Source organism: Paroedura picta, chromosome 11, assembly GCF_049243985.1.
Source record: "Paroedura picta isolate Pp20150507F chromosome 11, Ppicta_v3.0, whole genome shotgun sequence".
Classification (NCBI taxonomy): Eukaryota; Metazoa; Chordata; class Lepidosauria; order Squamata; family Gekkonidae; genus Paroedura; species Paroedura picta.
In genome coordinates, this window is record NC_135379.1 from 7128831 (window position 1) to 7150967 (window position 22137).

At 58.6% G+C, this 22137-nt stretch overlaps 1 protein-coding gene across 1 annotated transcript; it reads right to left on the reverse strand.

Moving 5' to 3' along the window:
* Window positions 1-1958: 1958 nt before the first annotated feature.
* MNX1 (motor neuron and pancreas homeobox 1) lies at window positions 1959-10906 on the reverse strand. Its single transcript, XM_077303833.1, has 3 exons — window positions 10330-10906; window positions 6101-6261; window positions 1959-3860 (listed from the first exon to the last, which is right to left on the reverse strand). The coding sequence occupies exons 1-3, from the start codon at window positions 10859-10861 to the stop codon at window positions 3492-3494; spliced, it is 1062 nt and encodes a 353-aa protein (XP_077159948.1). The 5' UTR covers window positions 10862-10906; the 3' UTR covers window positions 1959-3491.
* Between the last annotated feature and the right edge of the window lie 11231 nt (window positions 10907-22137).

Sequence of the window (22137 nt, forward strand, 5' to 3'; positions counted from 1 at the left end):
ACTCTGTGGACCAGAAGGCCAGATAAAAGGATTTGAGGCCTCTCAATTTTCAAAAGCAGGCCCTGGTCAAGGTAAGCACTTTCAGAGTCCGGTCAGTGGCATGTAGGAGCCAAGCTTCCTCCAAAGTATGCCCCAGCCTTTTTGAGCTTGCAGGCACTCTTGGACACAATGTGGTGGGTACAGCCACAAAATGGCTGCCACAGGAGCCACAAAATGGCTGCCCTAGACTACTTTCAGTCTCGTAGCGAAGATCCTCGCACTGTGGTGGCCGTTGCTGCCAAATAACTGCCAATTTTTAAAGAATTGGCAAAGCCCATCAAATCTCCAGCGGCCAGCTAGAAGCCTTGCCAGGGGCCCGTTTGGCCCAGCCGGCTTTCTAAAAAAGACTTGCTGATCACCAGAAAAAGTATTGACGGGCGCTGCGGGGCCCGTGGGCACCACCTTGGGGACCCCAGCTCGAAAGGAATGAGCAGACAACGCTGTTCACTGCACCGCCATAAAACCAGCCCACCGGATGAAGCGGCCCATAAAAGACATCGCTGCAGAACAGCGGACAGCCGGATTCTCCAGCTTCTCTGCAGCTTTCTGAGCTTTGGAGGAGGGTTGACCCTCCGGACTCTCAAAAGGGAAGGGCTGGAGCAGACTGTTCCCCCCCCCCTACTTAGCTGCTGGTTTCCTCAGCTCAGAGAGGGCCATTTCCAGCCCCTTTCACAGCTAGACCGGAGGGGGGGGAAAGCAAGCAAGCCAGGAAATTAGATTGGAGCAACCGAGCCCGGCAGGAAGTATTCGTTCTCCTTTACAGCCCTGTTTCATCCCTGTCACTTCCTAATAGCCCTGGCCTAAGCCCGTATCCCTTAGATGTGCCAGCACAACCCACTGACAGGTTTACCACACGAGAGATTTGTTTTTAAGGGTAGCCCCTGCATGGAGGCCTGTGCTCCAAAGCTCAGGCTTTGGTCTCCTTTTCTGTGTGGCCAAAGAGACAGGTTTTCCCCAGCAGAGGAGTCCCGTGCTGTGCCTGGGGGGGGATTCATCTCTCTCCCACGTGGCCTGGCTTTGAACAGACCAGTTGGTGCCACTGCCAACCTAGCCTTCGTCCAAGGAGCACTGATCAGTCTTTTAGCCACACAACAATCCTTCGAGGCAGGTCAGGCTGAAAGGGCAAGGCTTCCCCAGTATCACCACTCTCTTCTCTTCCATTTTACTTCCTCTTTGCTCCATTTATCTTCTCTTGAGTCAAGTTGGGAAAGATTGGGGGGGGGGGGTTAAGAAGGGCGGAGTTTGTGAAGGGGAGGGACTGTCAGAGGGGTTTTTTTTAATTATTATATACAAATTTGCATGCTGCCCTTCCCCAATGGCTGAGGTGGCCCACAGTGTTCCCTAAAATACATAACTATAAACACGCCCATAGAAATATATCAGCACCGTTTTGAAATCGGCCCATTTAATTGAAATCCATCAAATCAACAGTTTCTCTCTAGTGGGGGAAACAGAAGGTGCATTCTTCGTGTTATTTTTAAATGAGGTTTTTAAAGTGGTCCAAGTTGTTCAGTGCTTTCAGTACCTGACTTTCCAAAATGGACTTTTTTTTCCCCTCCAGGAGGAACTGATCTGTCATCAGGAGACTGGGTGTCATCCCAGGAGATCTCCAGCCACCGCCTGGAGGTTGGCAACCCTACTTGAGTCTCAGTGACGTCAGCAGAAGTGACAGAGTTAGCCCTTTCCCATCCGGTATTTTTTTAGCAGGTGTACGTTATTGATTTGACTTGCAGGCCACCCCTCTGTGGCAGCATGCTCAGAGCAGCTAGTGATACACCCATGGGCAGCACACTGGAGACTTCTGTCGCACAACATGACAAAGGCAACACTGAGCTAAATTGATGCATATTTTGACCCAGAGGGGAGCATGGCGCATTCATAACGCAAGCAGGCTGCGGTTCAATAAGTCTACACAGCTCTCAAGTAGAAAACCATTTATTTTACATACCGTTTGCACATCAGAGAAGCTGATTAATAACTTAGCATGCATAAGTAGAGGTATTTTCTCTCTCTTTATAAATACAATGTACAAAAATAAAGACAGTACAGTCCTCTGCCAGAGATTCCCAGCAGTTCGTCCCTTTTATGGCCTATGTTTTCCCAGATTGCTTGTTATAGGATATGCACAAAAACCCTCACTACTGGCGCAGTGAAAGAGCATCACGTCCAAGAGGGAGGAGTCAAGTCTCTAGTTTCATCGTCTTAACACTGCTGAGTCTTATGACCTATGTCCGGGAGGCCATAAAGTGGCCCTCTTTGCTTCCACTGCGGAAAACGGAATAACACCTAACAGAAAGGGAGAATAGATTTGGGGGCGGATCAACATTACCTGTGTGGTTTCTCCGTCCTGGCTTCCTATTGTCAGGAGTTGAAATGCATCAGCCCAGTGGTGTGAGCAGATCGTAGATCCACATTGAAGTGCTCTGCCTGAAGGCACTCCTTCTTTGATATACCCCCCGCCCCACCCCCCAAAATAATATCCTGAATTCTGCAAACTTCTGAAAATGAAGCGAATGTGTGCATGGCTCCACATGCGTGCCAGAGAGGCAGGTGGCAAAGAACCAATGTGGGGTCCCCCCCCGAATCTGGGGATCCACTAGCGACTGGATCACTGTGAGACAGGGGTAGTCAACCTGTGGTCCTCCAGATGTCCATGGATGACAATTCCCATGAGCCCCTGCCAGCAAATGCTGGCAGGGTCTCATGGGAATTGTAGTCCATGGACAACTGGAGGACCACAGGTTGACTACCCCTGCTGTGAGAGACAGGAGAGATCCTTCTGTGAGGGGGGGGGGACAGCTGGCTGTGAACACAATCAAGGGTGTCTCAACTGGGTCAGCAAAGGGAGGCTAAGAACATGTTGGTTCAGGCCAGTGGGCCCACCTAGTTCAATACTTCTGTGTCCCACTGTCGGCAAAGCCCAGGGGCCACCAGGAGGTCCACCTGTAGGGGTAGAACTCCAGAAACACTCCCACTGTGCCCCCACAAGCACCATGTGTGTCTATAAAGGGGGAGGGATGGAAGGACGGGGCTGGAAAATGGGGCTGGGTAAATACTGGTCAGGCAGGGGGCGGGGTGAGTCTTGCAGCGGAGTAAGACGGCTGTCAAAGTGCTGGGAGCAACCAAGAGGGAGGAGGGAAGATACTCCGGTGGAGAAGGCAGAGACTTGGGATAGGGAGGGCTGGGTCGCCACAGGCCGGTGGGAGGATATTGCACCCTATAGAGGAAATGGGGATGGAATTGTAGGACTTTCCATGTGGTTTGAGGCTGTCAATAGATGGGGGGCAGGGGCAGGCCAGCCGGGACCTTGACCACAGGTGGCTGGGAGTGGTGGCACCCAAACGCCCCCTGGTTTGAGTCAGTGGGCAACCGACTGACTTTGGGATATTTGGGAGATAAAATCTTTTAGGGACCTGAAGTCAAGGGAGCAACTGGTCCACGGACCCCAGGATTTAGGGGGCTGGTGCTGTGGGCAGGGGTGGGGGTCCGCCCCCGTGCCGGCTGCAGGGCTGCCTCCCGTCCTCATCCCCATCAGAGCAGTCCGGAGAGCCGTAGGGGCAGCAGTGTCCGGGCCTTTGTTCTTCTTCCTCCTCCTCCTCCTCGTCTTCCTCCTCCTCTTCCAGGTCACTGTCCCTGAGCTCCCGCAACCGGCGGCCCCCCGTGCTCTTCTCGGCCCCTCCGGGAGGCAGCGGGAGCTCATCCCCTGTCTTGTCCTCCCCCAGGCCGCCGCCTTTTTGCTTCTCTGCCTCCTGTGCCGCCTGCTCCTTGGCCTTTTTGCTCCGCTTCCACTTCATGCGCCGGTTCTGGAACCAGATTTTCACCTGGGGGAGAGGAAGGAATGGCACACTGATGAAAGATGCAGCCCCTCCCTCGGATTCGTCAATGAGAGGCCCTGCAGAGGCCCTTTAAGTAAAGCCTAAAGCAGGGGTAGTCAAACTGCGGCCCTCCAGATGTCCATGGACTACAATTCCCAGAAGCCCCTGCCAGCAAATGCTGGCAGGGGCTTCTGGGAATTGTAGTCCATGGACATCTGGAGGGCCGCAGTTTGACTACCCCTGGCCTAAAGAGTCTGGATCACTTCCATTTAGAAGAGAGACAGCCGAAGTGTGGGGGGCATGATATAAACTGACACCCAGGGTGGGGAGAGCTGCCTGAGAGGACTCTGCATGCAGCCAGCTGGGTGACCTTGGGCCAGTCACAGTCCTGCTAGAGCTGTCCTCACAAAGCAGATCTCTCAGAACTCTCTCAGCCTCATCTACCTCACAGGGTATCCGTTGTGGGGAGCGGAAGGCAAGGCCATTGTAAGCCACTTTGAGACCCCTTTGGATTGTGAAAAGCAGGGTACAAAGCCCCCAGCTCTTCTTAACAACTAGTGTTTGCTGCCTGAGGATGTCCTGAGGGCCACAGGTGCGAGCAGCATTCAAAGGGGGCTAGCTAGATTTTTAAAAACTCTGACCTGGGTATCATTAGATCTCAGAAGCTAAGCAGGGTAAGACCTGGCAAGTATTTAGAAGGGAAACCTCCAAGGAAGGGCAGGCTACAGCAAACCACCTCTGACTTTCTCTTGCCTAAACCCCAGAGGGTGGCTATAAATGAACTGTGACTTAACAGAGGGAGAGAAGGAGGGAGCAAGCAAGGAAGGAAGCAAGGAAGCAAGGAAGACTAGATTCACAGAGGAGAGGTCTGTCAGGGGCTACTGGCCAAGGTGATCAAGGGGAACCTCCACAGTCAAAGGCAGCCAACCTTCAAATCTGTGCCAGAAGGCAACATAAGGGGAAGGCCTCAGGCTCTATGCTGGACCAGATAAGACTGCTGGTCCGACCCTGCAGGACTCTTCTTGTGTTCTTGTGTCAGGAGAAAGACAGGAGTTACCTGGGTCCAGGGCTCTTTCCCCAAACCTGTTCCAACAGGCCGGTGACCCTGCTTAGCTTTCGAGATCTGCTGAGGCTGAGGTAGCCTGGGCGGTTCGGGTCCTGGCAGAGGAAGGAATACCAGCCCCAAAATGACCACACTCTTTAGATTGCGCCATGGACACTCTCTGAGTGCCAGTCACACAACCTCAGACTAACCTACCTCGCATGGCTGTTGTGAGGATGAAACGGAGGAGAATGGTGGAAGCCACTTTGGGTTCCCCATTGGGGTGAAAGGCAGCATATAAATGGGGGTGGGGAATAAATAAAAGATCCCTGACCCCAAAGAGATCAAACTGGCCTCAAGCAGAGCCAGGGCTTTTTGAGTTGCATGAGATCAAGGCCCTGCAGGACCTGAAACAGTTCCACAAGGCCTGAGAGCCAGGCCAAGGCCATGCACAAAGGGGGTGTTTTGGGGGGGGCTTAACCCCGCAAGAAAAAAAGAGAGAGAGACGATTAAATAACCAAAATAATTGATTCAGTTGCTACTCATTGAATCAATAAAAATCTATTAGAAATTGTATGAGAGAGAAAAATAATAGAGTTTTCAAATTCAAGGAAAAACTAATTAGGAGTCTTAGAATGTATTTTTGCAGAGGGGTGGGGAAAAAATATCAAAAATAAATAAAATAAATTGTAACACCATCACCACCCTTTAAAAAAAACTGTGCAAGGAACTGCGTCAGGCCTATGGCTGTGGCCAGGCAATAACATCAAAATTCTGCCCTCCCAACTTAAAAGGCCCCACCGACAAGTTAACATTTACCCCCAATGATACGGGTACACTTTAAGGGCCCCTCTGTCTCAAGAGAGAAACAGGCCGCCTGTCCCAAGCCCTCAAGGCTGGCTTTTAATGTCCGTAATTTTTAAACCTCATGATTTCATGTCACCAGTAACTGCTGCAAGCTGCCTGGACCCGTCTGGGGAAGGACGGCATACAAGTGGAAAAATAAATTAAATTTAATTAATTAGAATTCCCTCTCCCCTGAGCCCAAAAACCTGGCTCCTCTGGATACCCATCTGGGCTACAGGGGGCTCTCTTGCCCAGTTCAAGAGCCCAGACCTGGGAACCCGGGAAGGGTGACCCGAAGGCCCCGTTCCACCGCCCACCACGTCCTCCCAGGATTCCTGTCCCTCCCTCTCCGACCCACCTGAGTCTCGGTGAGCATGAGTGACGTGGCCACCTCGAAGCGCTTCGGCCGCGACAGGTACTTGTTCAGCTTGAACTGATGCTCCAGCTCCAGCAACTGCTGGCTGGTGAAGGCGGTGCGTGGCCGGCGACATTTGCCCAGCAGGTTGGACTGTGCTTGCGCTGCGGAGAGGGAGAGAGGAGAGGAGAGGCATGAGGAGGAGTCAGGCAGGCAGGAAGAGAGTCAGGCAGACTGGGGGGGAGAGAGGCAGGCAGGCAATTTGACCCGGGTTGGGTGGAGGGGGAACGGGAAGGCCTGGCTCCTGCCTCCAAGGAGGAGGACAGCCGTGGATCTCTCGGAGGGTGCTGACAGCTCCCAAACCGTAACTCGTCCCTCTCCATCCCGGCTGCTTCTATGGCAGCCCCCCTCCTTGGAGACTTTGGCTGAAGACCCATAGTTAGACTGCTCCCTTTGTTTCTCTAAAAGATCCCCCACACACACCACGTTGTTCTGTTTTTCTGGCTTTCGTTCAAGATTCGCGAACTGGACACTGGGAAGGGCAGCAATTTGATGTTTTTAGACGGAGCCAGATTAAAGTCCTGCAGCACCTAAAAGGGTAATCAGACCGCCAGGGATTTCATAAAGGCTTCCTGGAGCCCAGCCTCCCTTCCTCCACTTGGACTGGGATCCTTCTCTTCTGGGTGGTTGCCCACCAGTAACACCAGTGCATTGCAGCAAATTTGCATATAGTATATTATAAAAGAGTTTACAAAGGGATGCCAGAATTGAATGAGATCAGCATGTGTAGATTTAAGAAACCGTTATCTCTGTTAAGCTCTGGGTTCCTTTATACCAAGGGTTGGGATAACTTGTACCTCAACCATATCCCGTTCTAGTCTCTCTCTGAAATCCCTTTGGAGAGTCACAGCTCCCTTTGCCAGATCAGAAAACAGGAGTCCTTCTGGCTGGAAACATTTCCTGAGAAGCAGCGCTCCGCTCTGTTTCCATGGGAAGACCAAACCAAGCCCTAGAGCAGGCTTCTCTCTGTCCTGGTGTGTGTGTGGACAAGGCCTCCTTTCCTAGCCTAACAGCAGGAGCCTTCAGTTCCCGAGGCCAGGAAACAAAAGGATGAGAATCCCTCCCTCCGCCGGGCTCCTCTTAGTATGAACCGCCAGGCCCTGCCCACAAATGGACACCCGATTGCCATAGATATACATGGCATTCAAAAATATATGCATTTGAAAAAGAAAGATCTAGAAGCTGTTTAGGGTTGCAAGGAATGCTGGAAGAGGCAGACGGAGGAAGGGGAGAAGCAGCCGCTGCAGACCCGTCAAAAAGCGCAGGAGAGGGGCTGCGGAGGGGTGGGCCCCCGGCCACGGACAAGCCAGAGGGGAGGGCCAGTTGCCCTCCCCCCCCCCCACGCTCCAGACTCCCTCTTGTCCCTTCGCCGAAGACTCCCGGGGGAACGAAGTACCTCTTGGAGTCTGGCTTGGCAGCCCGGCCAAAACCCACGGGGCAGCCAGGAGCCCAGCGGCCGTCGGCCGGCGCTCAGGCCCTCAGCGGGGAGGCTCGCAGCGCCCTCCTCGCAGACCCTCCTGGCCGCACGGCTTTGGAACTGGGCGCAAGAGACTCCAGCTGCCAAAGGACACCCAAGGGGGCTGCTCCGCGGGGTGCGGAATGAGCCCCACAGTGCGGCCCCCTCTCCGGCCAGCCCCCGAGGCGGGAGCTCCCTGCAGGGGCTTCCCAAGAGCCAGGGAACGGCCCCTGCGGCTCTCCAGGCCTGGCTCTGCTCTGGCCCGGTCCGTGGCTCGACCTCGGCCTTGCTGCGGGGCTGGATGGGGGTCCTTCTGAATCCCCTTCCTTGGTTTCCCCCGGGGCGGACGGATCAGGTCCCGAGCGACTTCCGCAGGGCCCAGTCGGCAGGCCTTGACGCCCCCGGAGACCCACCAGAAGGCTCTAAGAGCGGGAGCAGAAAGGGGGTCCCCGCTCTCCCCTCCTCCCCAGCCGGCTCCGGCGTCCGATTTGTGCGACGACTGCGGGGAAGCGCGCAAGGCCGGGCCGGGGAGAGAAGGACGCGATTCTCTTTCTTTTCCTTTCCTTTCCGCGCATTGGCCTCCTCCTCTTGCTCGCCTGGGACGCAGCAGCAGCGAAAGGAGAGCCGGGGCCCTCCCGGGAGACGGGAGTCGTTTGCTCCAGCAAAGCGGGTGGCGGGAAACGGAGCGGCCAGCCCGGAGATCCTGCCCGGGGCTACGGCCCAAATCCAGGGCAACGTGGTTGCTCTTTGCTCCTTCGGGATCAGCAGCCAGCCTCGCCATTCCGACCGCTCCGACGATGAGGAAACGGATCGGGAACGGCCTGTCTTCCAGCGCCAAAGCGGGCTGGCTCGCCGGTAAACCAGCTGCCGGCCCCGGCCGCCCCCTGGGGAACCCGATCCTGTCCAGCGGGCAGCAATAAAACAACGCGGTTGGACCCATCGACTTCTCTCCTCTCCTCTCCCCACCCCCTCCCCCGTTTTTGGAAAACGCTCCTGGGCTCATTCTGCACATGCAGGATAACCTGCTATCCGTGAGCTTTTCCAGCTACATTTGCCTGCGCAGAAAAGGAAAATCTGCCCTGAAAGTGCATTAACCATTGTGTGCAGAATGTCTTCAAAGCCAGAGTGGGAAGAGCTTAAAAGGAAATCGGGCACGAAAGAATTTTGACCCTGAATGAGAATTGGAAGGGAATGGTCCTTGGCACATTCCACACGCCTTGGATAATGCGCTTTTGTGGCAGGATTCTAGTGCCTTGAAAGTGTCTTACCCAAGGTGTGCGAATGATAGTTGGGCTCCTCCGCAAGGCTGACTCGTAAGGCAACCCTCCCGAAATCGGACGCTTGTGCAGCCCCCTTCGACTGAGAAGCTCACCTGGATTGGGTCGGCTGCCCTAGCCTTGGGTACCCCCCCCACCCCCTTACTAGTCTTCCTGGAGGCGGCGGCCGAGCAACATCCTGCCTGGCGACCGGACAGAAGGAGGAACCATCTCGAGGCCTTTGGGGCTGCCCTGATCTGGGAAAGGAAATGACGTCCCTGCGCCCCCCAGATCCTTCTCGGCACCAAATGGCCGGGCACAGCAAGGCAGGACCCCCCCCCCCCGCCCTCGGGAGCCCCAGAGAAAGACCCACGCCGAGAAGCGCCGTCTCCGCCCGCTAAGGGCCCCGAGCAGAGCCGCGTTCGAGCTCTCCGCGGGGCGCCTCCTGCCTCCTCGCGTGGGCAGCAGCCCCCAGCTGCTTTCCGAATGAATGGCGGCCGGAGGGAGGATTTCGTGCGGTTGCTCCTGCCTGGCCAGAGCCTGGTCTTGGGCAGCGGGCCAAGCGCGGCCGGAGGGGCGGCCGGAGGGGCGGCCAGCGGGGGTCTCCCCCCTGCGAGACCCCAATTCCCCAGTGGGGTGAAAGCAGGATCCGCGGCCTCCGCCCCCCCCTCTCTGGCAAAGCGGGGGGGGGTGCTTCTCCCGCCAGGGAGGACTGGACCTCGAACCTCGGGAGGCGCGGCCCTCTTGGCCCGTTTGCGTCCGGAGACCCCCGGTCCGTCCTTCTGCTCCGCGCCTGCCAAAGGGAGCCGGGGCTCGCGGGGCAAATGCCCCCCGAAAGGTGCCTGGGTCTCGAAGGGACGGCGGGCCCTTCCCCCGCAGCCCAGCCCGGCGACCCTCGGGAGAGCCTCCCGCCCAGGCTGGGGGTCCCGGCCGGGATGGCGCTTTCCCCTCCGGGCCGAGCTAGGGTTCCTCCCCCGGGGCAGGGAGAGGCTCCTTCCCCGGATGCCCCCCGGAGAACTGAGCGGGACACACGGCGGGGCTGCTCGTTGGAGGCTCCGCGCTGGGATCGCGACCCTCCGCGGCCCCTTCAAGCCTCCCGGGCCCCGAGGGATGCCGCCGGCTTCCAGGGGGGTTGCAGAGAGCCCTTCCCCGGGAGAGAGGGGCCACACTCAGGCACCCCCACCCCCACCCCGCCCAGGCCCCTCCACCTGGATCCCGCCATCCCCCTCCCCACAAAGCGCGGCCCAAGCCTGGAGCCTCGGAGGAGGAGGCGGCGGCCCTCCCGTGCCCAGCTCTCCCGCCGCAGCCGGGGAGGGGACCGGCTTGGCCTCCAACATGCAGCAGCGGAGACGCCCCCCCCTCCATCCACTCCCGGGGGGCTTGCTGGGGGGCAGGCAGGCAGGCAGGCAGGCAGGCGGGGAGCCCGCCCATCCCGCCCCCCGCCCCCCGCCCCCACTCACCGCCGAAGTCGGGCATCTTGGGCAGGATCATGCCGGCGGTGGAGGCGCGCAGCCACTGGTCGAGCTGGAAGGTGCCTGCGGCCAGCTTGAGGGGCTCTGCGGCGGGCGGCTGGGCGTAGGGGTAGGCCAGGGCCGGGTGCTGCGAGGCCAGCGCCGCCGGGTAGCCGTAGACGGGCGGCGGGCCGTAGAGGGCGGCGGGCGGCGGCAGGCCCAGGGCGGCGTGGGGGGGCCCCCCTCCTCCTCCGCCTCCGCCCGCGCCCAGGCAGCCGCCCTTGGGCCCCCCCAGGCCGCACGGGCCGCCCAGCAGGCGGGCGGGGGACGGGCTCCGGCGGCGGCGCAGGGTCCCCTCGGGGGCGGCGGGCGGGCTGGCGCCGGAGCTGCCGGAGGCGGCCGAGGAGGCGCGGCTGGCGGGGGGGCTGGCGGAGGCGAGCAGGGCCAGCGGGGCGGCCTGGGCCGTCGAGGGGCCGGCGGGCGGCTTGGGGGGCTCTGCGGCCAGCAGGGCGTCGATGCGGAAATTGCGGGACTTCTCCATGGCGCTGCTCAGCGGACGCCCCGACGCCCCATCCCCTCCGCGGCCCGGCCGGACGGCAAAGCGGCCCCCGCCGCCCGCGCCGCGCCCTTCAAGGCGCCGCCGCCCCGCCCCCCGGGCCCGCCATTGGCCGCCCCGCCGCGCAGCCCGCCGCCCCATTGGGCCCCGCGCCCACCTGTCAAGCCGCTCGCCCCGCCCCTCCCTCCCTCCCGCCTGGAGGTGGGCTCCGGGGAAGCCTGCCCGGCCACGGCTCCGCGCGGGAGGAATTGGGGGGGGGGAGGGAGGGGGGAGGCAGCCTGCCAAGCGAGCGCTGGTCCAAGAGGCCCGCGGGCGACACGTTGGAGAAGCAGCCGGGCCCGGAGAGAGCGCACTCGCCAGGCCGCGCAGGCGAAGCAGGCTCGGCCTTGGGGAGGAGGCCACGACGGTAGGCCGCTGCGCAGAGACCTGCCGGGCCCGTGGAAAGGATCTCAATGGCGGCCCTCTTTTAAGGGGAGGGGGGTCGGGACCCTTCGGCTCTTCTTGGCAGCTGCCCGGAACCAAGAGGACAGGCCAGGTCCAAATGGGATGGGATGGGATGGGATGGGATGGGATGGGGTGGGGGTGGGGGGCTGGGATTGGAAGCGGTTCCTCTCCGGGCCGAGGCGCCAGTGCGCGTTTGTCCCTGAATTCTTCTCTGCCGCGCATAATATACTGGACCGGATGGCTGGATAGACGGTATGGTGCGCCGGGGCGAAACGAAATTCGGCTGCGATTCTCAATTATCACCCCCTTAATTTATCATCCTGCTCTTCCTGCAGCCCGAAGGCCGGGATTCCGATGTCAGCCCTCATGAGGGTTTGGGGGCCGAGGTGGCGAGGAGACGGTCAAGATTTAAACTTCAAACGCATGTTGTTTGTTTGTTCCAAGTCGCTTGTTTCAGGATGTGTTTATTTTGCTTCAAAGGCCTGGGTTCCCCACCCACCCCCCGGTTTCCCTCAAAGGCTTGGCTCTCAGTCCACCGCCTGGCTTCGAGCGCATGTGGCCATCGGAGGAGACCTCAAGGGTGCCGGCCAAGACCCTCTCAGGGCCCAGCCAGCAGGACACTCAGGCGGCCAGCGTCGGCCGACCGGCTCCTGTCCAAACCCAGCGCTGGAAGAGGCCGAGCCGGGAGACAAGGGAAGAGAAATCAGATCTAACTCCGCTTCCAGCCCTGCAGGGGACCCCTTCCGGCTTCATCCGGTGCTTTAGAGGCCTGCCCCCCCCCGTTTGCCTTGCACCCCTGGCTCCCCATTGCCCCTTTCTTGGGCATTACCTTAAATTGGACAGGACCAGCTCCTTGATCCCCCCTCCCTCCCCCATTGCAGGCTCCTACCAGGTGCCCAGAAGAAACCGAGGGCTTCCCTTTCCCCTGGGGCTCCGATCCTCCCCGCCTTCCGCCCGAAGCCAACGCCTGCCTGGGCGCATATCCCGGAGCGATCCTTTGCCGCTGGATCCCCCTGTTTGCACGCAGACGCGGCCCGCTGCAAAGGACGGCTGCCGTGCCAGGGGAGCGCATTCTCCGACGGGGGCCAAAGCAGGCCCGGGGTGGGCTTTCTGCTTAAGAGCGCGCATCCGAAGAGAAATGTGGAAGCGCACAGCGGGGTCCTGCGGGGTCCTGCGCGGCCGGCCGGTGGGGAGCGCCTCCCACCCGTCCGGGGTCGCCTCCTCGGCGGCGCCCGCAGCAGCCGGGCCTAAGGAAAGCCTCGGCGCGGCCCCCGACGTCGCCTTGAGTCAACAGCGCGCCCGGGAGGCGCTTATCTTGCGCAAACACGGCCGCCTCCGGGCCCGGGGAGCCAAGCGGCGGGCGGTAGCCGAGGCCGGGCCGGAGAATCCTCGGGCGCCCGCGAACGCCTCTTGCAGCGCGCCCACCCAGCCGGACCCCGCCTTGGGCTGGCCCAGCGATCCGGGCCGAGGCTCCTGGGAACGCCGAGGAGGAAGAGGGCGGGAGGCCTCGGGAAGGCGGCCCAGCCAGAAAGCCAGAGGCGGCCGGGCTTTCCCGCCTGCCCAGCGATGCAGGTTCAATCCTACACTCGGGGACAACTTTTATTTCCGGTAGGCGCTTCTGTATGCCGCATCCTGGGCACCTCCTGGGATCGACCCAGTGTCGGTCTTCAAGGGGACTCCGACTGCGACCCACAGGGCGGCCGATCCCCTCCAGGCACCCTTGCGGCAGCCAAGGCCGTGGGAAGGGCGCTGTTCGCCCGGCCGAGGATCCTGAGCTGACCTGCCTGAGGACCGCTCCCCAATTTCTGTCCGTGGTCTGCGGAGGCCGAGCCCTGAAGCTGAGCCGGGAAAGGCTCTTTCCTGGACGCCTATGGGACGGCGGGGGACCATCAGGCCCCAAGGAAATGTTTCTGGCCTCGGCCAGGGCCAGGGCCTTTTCAGGCTTGGCCCCTGCTTGGTGGGATGAGCTCCCAGAGGAGCCCCCGGCCCGGGCACAAGGCCTTCTGCCAAGCTTTTGGTTAACGCCGGTGATCCTATAAGATAATATCCCTCACATAAAAGCACCCCATGAAGTGGATTGTAATCCTAGAAATAATCATTATACCAGGGGTAGTCAAACTGCGGCCCTGCAGATGTCCATGGACTACAATTCTCATGAGCCCCTGCCAGCGAACGCTGGCAGGGGCTCCTGGGAATTGTAGTCCATGGACATCTGCAGGGCCGCAGTTTGACTACCCCTGCATTATACTGATACTGCTGCGAGTTACACGTCTGCTTTTCAACGGTTGTGAATATTATTGTTATTTGGCTTACTTTGTTATTGCTTACCGGGAGGGCGGTATATAAATCGAATAAATAAATAATAGTAAAATTAGTCTATCTTCATTTAGGGGATTTCCATGCCGCCTTTCTTGCGAACGTGCCCGAGGGGGCTTACAACGGAACCGGAGAGAGCACAAAGCGAACGAAAGCGCAGCGTGGCAAGACAGGCCCTCGATGGAAATGCTTACGGCGCTCATACAAATTACTCACGAGAAGCGTCGCCCTCTTCCGTCGGCAACCCAGCTTCCCCGGGCAGTTTTCCGGGCGGAAGATCCGGCCGTGGGAAAGTGCTGGCTTCAGGCGCTGACCTCGCTCCGCAGTGTCCGCACCCCTTGCACAAGAAGCGCTCCACGTGCGCTTGCAGCAAAGGGGTTTCGTGTCCACGCGACTCCAGCGCCCCCTCCCCAGACCCAGGCCTTTCCAGCCCCGCCGGGGTCTCTCCACCAGCCCCCCCTCCCGCCCGCCCCCCCCCCAGTCAGCCCAAGGTCCTTTCCCACGAGAGGGCAGGCGGGGGGAGCCGTGGGCTAATTAAACTCGGGCTCTGGGGGAGGGTAATGGGGGGCGCCACCCCCTCTCTCCTGAAAAAGCTGCTGGAAAGGGGCGGGCGGCCAGTTGGGGAAGGGGTCGTGATCTAATCCTCCCGCCAGCTGGGGTGGGGTGGGGTGGGGAGGGGGCGGGGTGGGTGCAGCAGGAGCCTGCCTTGGCCTCCTCCCCGCCCGACCCGACCCGCCCCCCACTCCGGACCTGTGAATGATGGGCCTGTAAAAGACGGGGCTTCATTTCTCTAATGCACTCGCCCCCTCCCCGCGCCATCATTTATCCGGGGGGTTCCGCCCCTGGGCCTGCCGAGGCGGCCTTTTGCAGCTCAGGAGCAAACGGCGGGGACTGCGGCAGGCCAAGAAAAACCCCGGGAAGCCCCGAAGGGGGCGGTGGGTTTGGGGATGGGTGGGCAATGATCCCGGAGTCCCAAGAAGAAGAAGACGAAGAAGAAGAAGAAGAAGAAGAAGAAGAAGAAGAAGAAGAAGAAGAGTTGATTGTTATAGCCCGCTTTCCACTACCCAGAAGGAGGTTCAAAACCTCTTACAGTCTCCTTCCATTCCTCTCCCTACAACAGACAGGGAGGTGGGGTGGAGAGAGCTCTGAGAGAACTGTATCTGGTCCAAGGTCACCCAGCTGGCTGCAGGTGGAGGAGGAGTGGGGAATCAAACCCAGATTAGAGGCTGCGTTATGCTGCCCCTAAGGACAGCCCAGGCTGATTTCTTCAGCTCTCCTGTCCCATGGCTTGGATTTCCACTGAAGACCGGGGAGCAATAAGAGCCATCTGCTGATCTTTATTATTTGATTTATTTATGGCCTGCCTTTCTATCCCCAATAGAGCTCCTAAGTGGCTGGCATCCGTCTCCTCTCCTCCGTGTCATCCTCACAACAACCCCGAGAGGTAGGCTCAGCTAGAGCGTTGCCCAAGGCCACTCGGCCGGCTTCTCTGGCATCAGCAGGGCTTCCTCAGTTTAGAACTGCCTCTCCAAAACAAAGTTTATTTATGTATTTAACATCCCTTAGAGGAGAACAATGTAAACCACTTTGGGTTCCATTTGGGAGCAGAGTGGAGTATAAATGCACCCCACCTGGAAGGCCCAGGAATGGCAGAGCACTAGGACCCAGTGGGAGCCCCATTGCTCTTCCCTCCCCTTCTCAATGACCAGCTCCTTCTTTGATCTCTCACTCGGGTTAAACTTCTGTTAAAGGCACAGCTGCCAGGGACCCCAGTCAAACTTGGGGGTTGGGCTCAGTCGCCTGGTGCTGCTCTTGTGCTCCTCCATGGAAGGCAGCTTATGTGGCCTTGGACTAGTCAGTCCTGTTAGAGCTGTTCTCACAGGGCTCTCTCAGCCCCACCCACCTCACAGGGCTTCTGTTGTGGGGAGAGGAAGGGGAAGCGATTGTAAGCCACTTTGAGACTCCTTCTAGTAGTAAAAAGTGGGGTATAAATACCAACTCTTCTTCTTCCATCTATACCCACAGATGGCCACAGATAGACCGCCCTTCCATACCTTTAGCCAATCCCTTTGTTGGTCTCAAAGGTGGCCCTGGTCTCCAATTTAGTTCTGCTGCTTCGGATCCATGCGGTGACCCACCTGCAGGTACAGATTTGCCACTCTGTCTGGGGCAGTGATGCTCTCTGTATTCTTGGGGCTGGGGGGGAGGGCGTGAGAGAGGGAGGGGCCTCTGAAATTCTGGTCCGGCTCCTCCTCAGGACCTGCTGGGTTTTGGCAGCAGGGACGTTGATTCTGCTCCCACGCTGAGGCCAAGGAGGCATTTTCCTCCAGATCAGATTGGCCCTGAGATCCTGGACTAGTTTGGACCTTCTTTTTGGGCAGAGGGGAGAGAGAAAGAGCGGTGAATCCCTTGCCTTGTGCAGAGGGTGGGACTAGATGACCCTTGGGTGTCCCTTCCAACTCTCTGTTTCGACCCTTCTCCTCCTGCCATCCGCAGGTTTCCTCGAGGCAAGATGCTGTCAAGGGGGCGATGAAGAGAGGCCGGTTGAGACGCCGGCGACCCGGCCACAATCCAAGAAAGCTTCTGAGATCCAGCGCCACCCGCGGGCCTCGATTCACTGGCTCGGTCATTTGCAAATTGCAGCTTCACCTTGAGCGCGCTTCCTCGGAAGTAAATCTCCCCCTGGAACGCCTCTTGGGAAGCCGGCCAGGCGTGCTTAACCCCCCCCCCCCCTCCAGCCTCTTGGGCAAACAGGTGTCCAAGGCGCATGCGCTCCTCCCCTCCCAGTCCTCTGCACCGGATCTGCTCTCCTCTGACTCAGGAATCAGTGGCGTTCGCCTTCTGCTGCCCTGGCCGCTTGGTTGCCAGCTCTGGGTCGAGAAGTACCGGGACGTTTCGGGAGGGGGGTGGAAATTGAGAAAGGTGGGGTGTGGGGCGGCACTTCCTGCTACACCCGCTTAACATTTTGTCCAGGGGGGCGGATCTCCGCCGCTCGCACTGTGAAAATCCCAAGATGCTTCCAGCCGCCCCCTGGAGTCTGGCAACCCGCCTATTCCGACATTATCCTCCCTGCAGCCCCCCCACACACACCCCAACTGGCGAAACGGAGGGTCTTCGCGCGGCGAACCTGAGAGATGCTGAAAAACTGGGGCTCTCCTTGTCCTTTCTGGAAGGAATGGGCGCATTTCCTGGGTGAAACGGGCGTGTTCGACTTAATCCAGTTCGGTCGATTTCTGCAGAGATTTTCGCTTGCTGGGTGCGCACCGATGGCGCCTTGTTTTGCCGCCTGCAAACCCTGGGCCATCCTGCGGCCGCTTACCAGGAAGTAAGCGCAATCCTCAAACACTTCCCCGGCAGGGAGCCCCTCTGGACCCCTTGTAGGACTCTACGTAGACCTAGAAGTCCCTTCCCTTGGCTTTCGTGGCAGCTGGAAGGCAGTTTCTCTCCCGGCCTGTTGGCAACCCCGTTGGAGGCCTGTCTCGAAACAGTACAAGGCGCGGGAGGGGGCCCTTTTCCATCTGTCCGGGACTCTGCCGGCTGCCTCTCCCCTGGGTGGTCCTTCCCGGACGGTTCCTTCGGGAAGCGTATGAACCAGCGTGGCCTTGCTGAGTGCCCAAAAGTAAAGACCACAGGTATACTGCCTTTGTCCATGGAGGTTCCATTTAGCCAACACGACTTTTGACAGACTTTTTTGCAACAAACTCGGCCAGGTTTTCCCCCCCTCTTCTTTTTAAGAACACCCTACATTTGGGTAGTTGGGGGGGGTAGGGCATCATTACAATTTATGGCAGGCAGTTCCAAGGGTTAATGACGCTCAGGCTAAGAACGGACTCGCTTCCCATTTCATCGGCCGATCCGGAGTTTCACTGCAATCCCCCGTCCCTTCGTAACCCCTCTTCTTTATGGTGGGTTGTCACCAGCGGGGGGTGACCTTAGTCCCTCCGCCTCTGCTGTCCGATGCGGTCGCTTTCCACCTTTCCGAATTGAGAAAGGTCGGCTACAAATAAAGCAAATAAATAAATAAACTTCAAGGCACCTTGTTTCTGCTACAGTCATATGCACGCAAAGCGTCCATGTACGGAGGCAGTATACCTCTGACTTGTACTCTCCACTACGGGCTTCGTGGATTGCTGTAGACCTGCAGAGTTGGCAACCCGGTTAAAATAGCCGGGCGGCCTCGAAAGTGCTCGCACCACTGGCACAGTCCCCGCGGGAAGAGCCTTGCTCCCAGGTTCGACCCCCGCCTCGCCTTGCAGTCCAAGGGTCCCGGGTTGCCACCTCTGTCCCGCGGCCTCTACAGCTGAGCATTTCTCCTCCGCACAGTGTTCTTGCGGAAGGGCCTGGGAAGGGTCGCGGTTTGAGCCGGCAGGCGCCTTGAAGACCAATTCTGTGGATGAGTTTACACCCAGAAGAATGATAACCGTTGGGGTTCAAGTTGTGAATTTCCTGCATACTGCAGAGGGTTGGGCTAGATGATCTTGGAGGTCCCTTCCAGATCGACGATTCTATAAGATGCGGCTGGACTGGACGGCTGGGCATTTTATTTCCTGGGCGGGTGTGCGTGTCACATCCTCCCATCCTCTCTTGCCATGTCCTCCCTCTAGGGATGGCATCCCCAGTCACTGGCCAGACCCCTGGGGCTCAAAGGACCGACCCCACTGGCCACCCGTCGGGAAGACACCGCCACACACAAACATACAGACCACTGGGGAGGGGGCTTGGCTCCTTGAGGCTTCGTCTTAATCTTTAGGCCTAGAAGCGGTTTTTTCCTGCGCCGTGCCGGATCGAGGCCGCTCCGCTCGAGGCCTGGGACCCCTTGGCCCGGGACCCTCCCGCTGCCGGCCTCCGGGAAGCCTAGCCCAGCCACCCCGGGCGCAGGGGCCGGCCAGAGGGGAGCTCCTTGCAGGGGGCGGGAGAGAGGTCGGCGGAGACGGAGCCCAATAAAGCTGATGGGCTGGGGGGCGGCCATCCATCACCGGCCGCGCTGCTCAGGGGAAATCAGCGGGCGGAGCGGCGCCTGCAGACGGGGGGAGGGGGGGGGGGCGGCTGCAGGGCACAGGCGGCCTTGCCAACTCCGCCGCTCCCCTCGGGACTTTGGCCTGGAGGAGGGACCTTCGTCTTTCCCGCCGCGATCTGGCGTCTGGTCCAGGCAGCGGATCGATCCGCACTGAACGGGGGAGGCGCTTCGAGCGCGCTTTTGCAGCTGGGGGGTCCTGCCCAAAGTTGCTGAGAATCCCGTTCTGGAGAGCGCGCCGATTCCTGGGCAACCGGACCTGAGGCCGAGTTTTCAACGGGACGGCACTGCCGTGGCCAAGAGCCAAGGTGCCAATTCCTCCCGGAGCCCGGGAGAGAAGCGCTCATCAGGGATGGCAGCGTTTTCACGGCCGGGATGGACGGTCCCCTCCGCCGGTTAGCCGCTGAGCACCGAGGAGGAGGAGGAGGAGGGCAAGGCTTAACCCAGCAGGCCTCGGGGAGAGCCGGCCTTTGCAGAGCGCTCTGGGCGTGTCGTTAGGGTGCCACCTTTGGCCTTGTGAAGAGACCGGATCCCCCCCTTCCCCTCTTTACCCACCGGTGGCATTCCAGTCCGGGAACCAGCCACGTAGTACCCCCACCACCGCCCCAGTTCTAGGACAGAGCTTTTTTTGGGGGGGGGGGTCCTTGGGATGCGGTCAGCGCGCCCCAGATAAAAATATACGTCATTAAAAGCAGGGGTCGTCAACCTGTGGTCCTCCAGATGTCCATGGACTACAATTCCCACGACCCCCTGCCAGCAATCGCTGGCAGGGGCTGGTGGGAATTGTAGTCCATGAACATCTGGAGGACCACAGGTTGGCTACCCCTGATTAAAAGCATTCGGAAAGAGGGAGAGTCCAGCAGCGCCTTCAAACGGGTGGCTTTCGGGATTTGCTTTCGGGAGTCCCTGAAGTCCGCAGAGAGGAGGCCGAGTGCGAAGAGCCCCTTCGGCGTGTCAAGAGCGAGGTCTCCTGGCATCTTCGGGACCAGCTACGTCTTATTCCAAGCCTGAGCTTCGGTGTGGCCCTGAATCAAACGGCGCGGGTCTTGAAGGGCCCCCCCTTCGCCTCCGCTGGATTAAGGCTGCAGACAGCCGCTGCTCTCCTCGCGTCCGGCGCACGTTTGTGGGCTCCCCGCCAGGTGGAAGGGCGCTCCTCCCGGCCCACCCTCTGCAAGGGACGCTCTGGTCCCTCGGGGCCCGGCCTGGGAGCGGCGGGACTCTTCCTGCAGGCCGGGGGTCCCCGGCAGGAACCGGCAGGATACTTGCCGTGTATTATTCCAATCGCTTTTGAATGTGAGCACATGGATTCATTCACACCGAATTTGTTTTGTTTTAATAAATCTAATCTTCTGGTCGCTCCGGCATATTCCAAAGCCGGCTGGGCTGACTGTTAGCTATAATTTGGCGACCAGGCCTGGAAGAACAGGGAATTCGGGAGGGCGTTTTTGTTTTTCTTAATAATAATAATGATATTAATTTAAAAAAAAAGAAAACAACCAACCATTTCTCTGCTAAAGGAAGGCGTTTGGATCGCTTCGGGTGGGCCTCCCAAGGGGCCAATGGACTCGAACTTGGATCTGCTGCTTCAGGCCAACCCGGCTCCCCTCTGCCCACCTGAATTCAGGCCGGTTTTGGTTTGGATTAAGGGGCGGGCAGAGAGGTCCCCTCACGTCCAGATAAATCGGGGGGAATCCCGGAGGCTTTGCTCCTGAAATCTCTCCCGAAGGGACAGGCCTTTGTCCCCGTCCACCTGCGAAGGAACTGGCCCAGTCGAGAAGGCGATGCGCACCCCCCCTGCGCGCAGCAGGCTGCCATCCGGGCCGGCGGTGAAGGCCTTCTGTCTAGGGCCTGGTGCAGATCAGAGGCAGAAGAACAGGGGTCGGTCGTTGTTGGCAACCTTACTCTCGCCCCCACTAGAATCAGGGCTTTGCCTCAGAAGAGGGTCGGCCTTCCCGGTCCAAGTGCGCAAGGGCCATCCCGTGGCTGCCAATTTATGGCGAGCGCAGGATCCTGGCTTTCAAGGCAAGTTAGGGACATCGCCTTCCTCTACGGCAGGGGTAGTCAAACTGCGGCCCTGCAGATGTCCGTGGACTACAATTCCCATGAGCCCCTGCCAGCTGGCAGGGACTCATGGGAATTGTAGTCCATGGACCGCAGTTTGACTACCCCTGCTCTACCGAGTCTTTCTCAAGGGTGTATGTGTGTGTGTGTGGGTCTTCCACCCAAGTGCGGACCCGTTTAGCTCTCTGGGTCTCACGGATCCCTGCCGCTTCCCCTCCTGGAAGAGACTGGAGAAAGGCCATGGCGGCGCCGCTTTTCAGATTCCTGCTGTCTCGATGGTGACCTTTTCCTTTCCTTTTCTTTTTTTTAAGCAGCCCGAATTTCCCCCGCGAGCCTTGAAACGGCCGCTCCTGCCTCTTTAAAGGCCGGCCTCGCCGGATATCCCCCCCCCCACGCAGCCCACCCCCCACTTCGATTTAATTTCATTAAAACGGAACATGAATATTTCTATTAAAGCTCCAATGAAATATGAAGCCATTTAGACTCTGCCTGCACCAATCATCCAGATTTATGGCTTTTCTTCATCACATCAAGAGCTGGGGGGAAAATGAATTTTCTTCACCCAGGAAGGAAATAAAAACCTCAGCCTCGGCCATTTCCAGAAAGCTGTTAATTTGCCCGCGTGGTAATTACTTTCACAATTAACTAAAATACAAATCAAGTTGACAAATCGGGCGAGTTTAGATATTAATTAGTCCCCTTAAATTTATTCATTATGAAAAGACAATTTAAGAGGACCCTGGGTGTCTCTTTTATTGCCATAAATTATGGGTCGGAAATGGGGGACTCGTCAAGCGGCCGAGCGCCGGAGCGGGACCCCCGGAGAAGCCGCCAGGGAAAGGGCCGCGCGGCCCGCCCGCCCATTTTGTCAATTTCGCTTTGCAATTGACAAATTTTTTTCCCGCGCGCAGCACCAGGCGTGGAAAGCGGAATTCGATCCATAAAGATTTTTTGCCCCTGGAAGTTGGTTGGGCTGCGGAAATGGGAACCCTGAACAACGAGGACCGGGAATGTCCAAAATAATAAAGGGGGTGGGGTTGGGATAACGACGGGGCTTGGATGAGCTCTAAACGGGATCAGAGACGGGACGGCAAAAGCGCCATCTAAACTCTCCCCCCCCCCCAATTTCGGTCTCCCTGATTTAATACCGTGTCGATAGAATCATTTCGTGCCTTTTAAGCTTGTGATCTTTATAAATGTCCCTCTATTAAATTAGAAAATGATTCTCTGCTCGTTTAATTGTATTCTTTCGTTTTCTTATTTCCAATTAATTAGTCCTATCGACGTTGCAGTATTTTAAACGACTGGAGTCCGTTCGCAATCTTAAAATATATGGGCCGGCGGCGTAATTTGGTCCTCGACAGAATTATATAATGTGGGTTTTTAACTACTCTTCCTTCATCCGTCTTCGCGGGAGCTGGCCGGG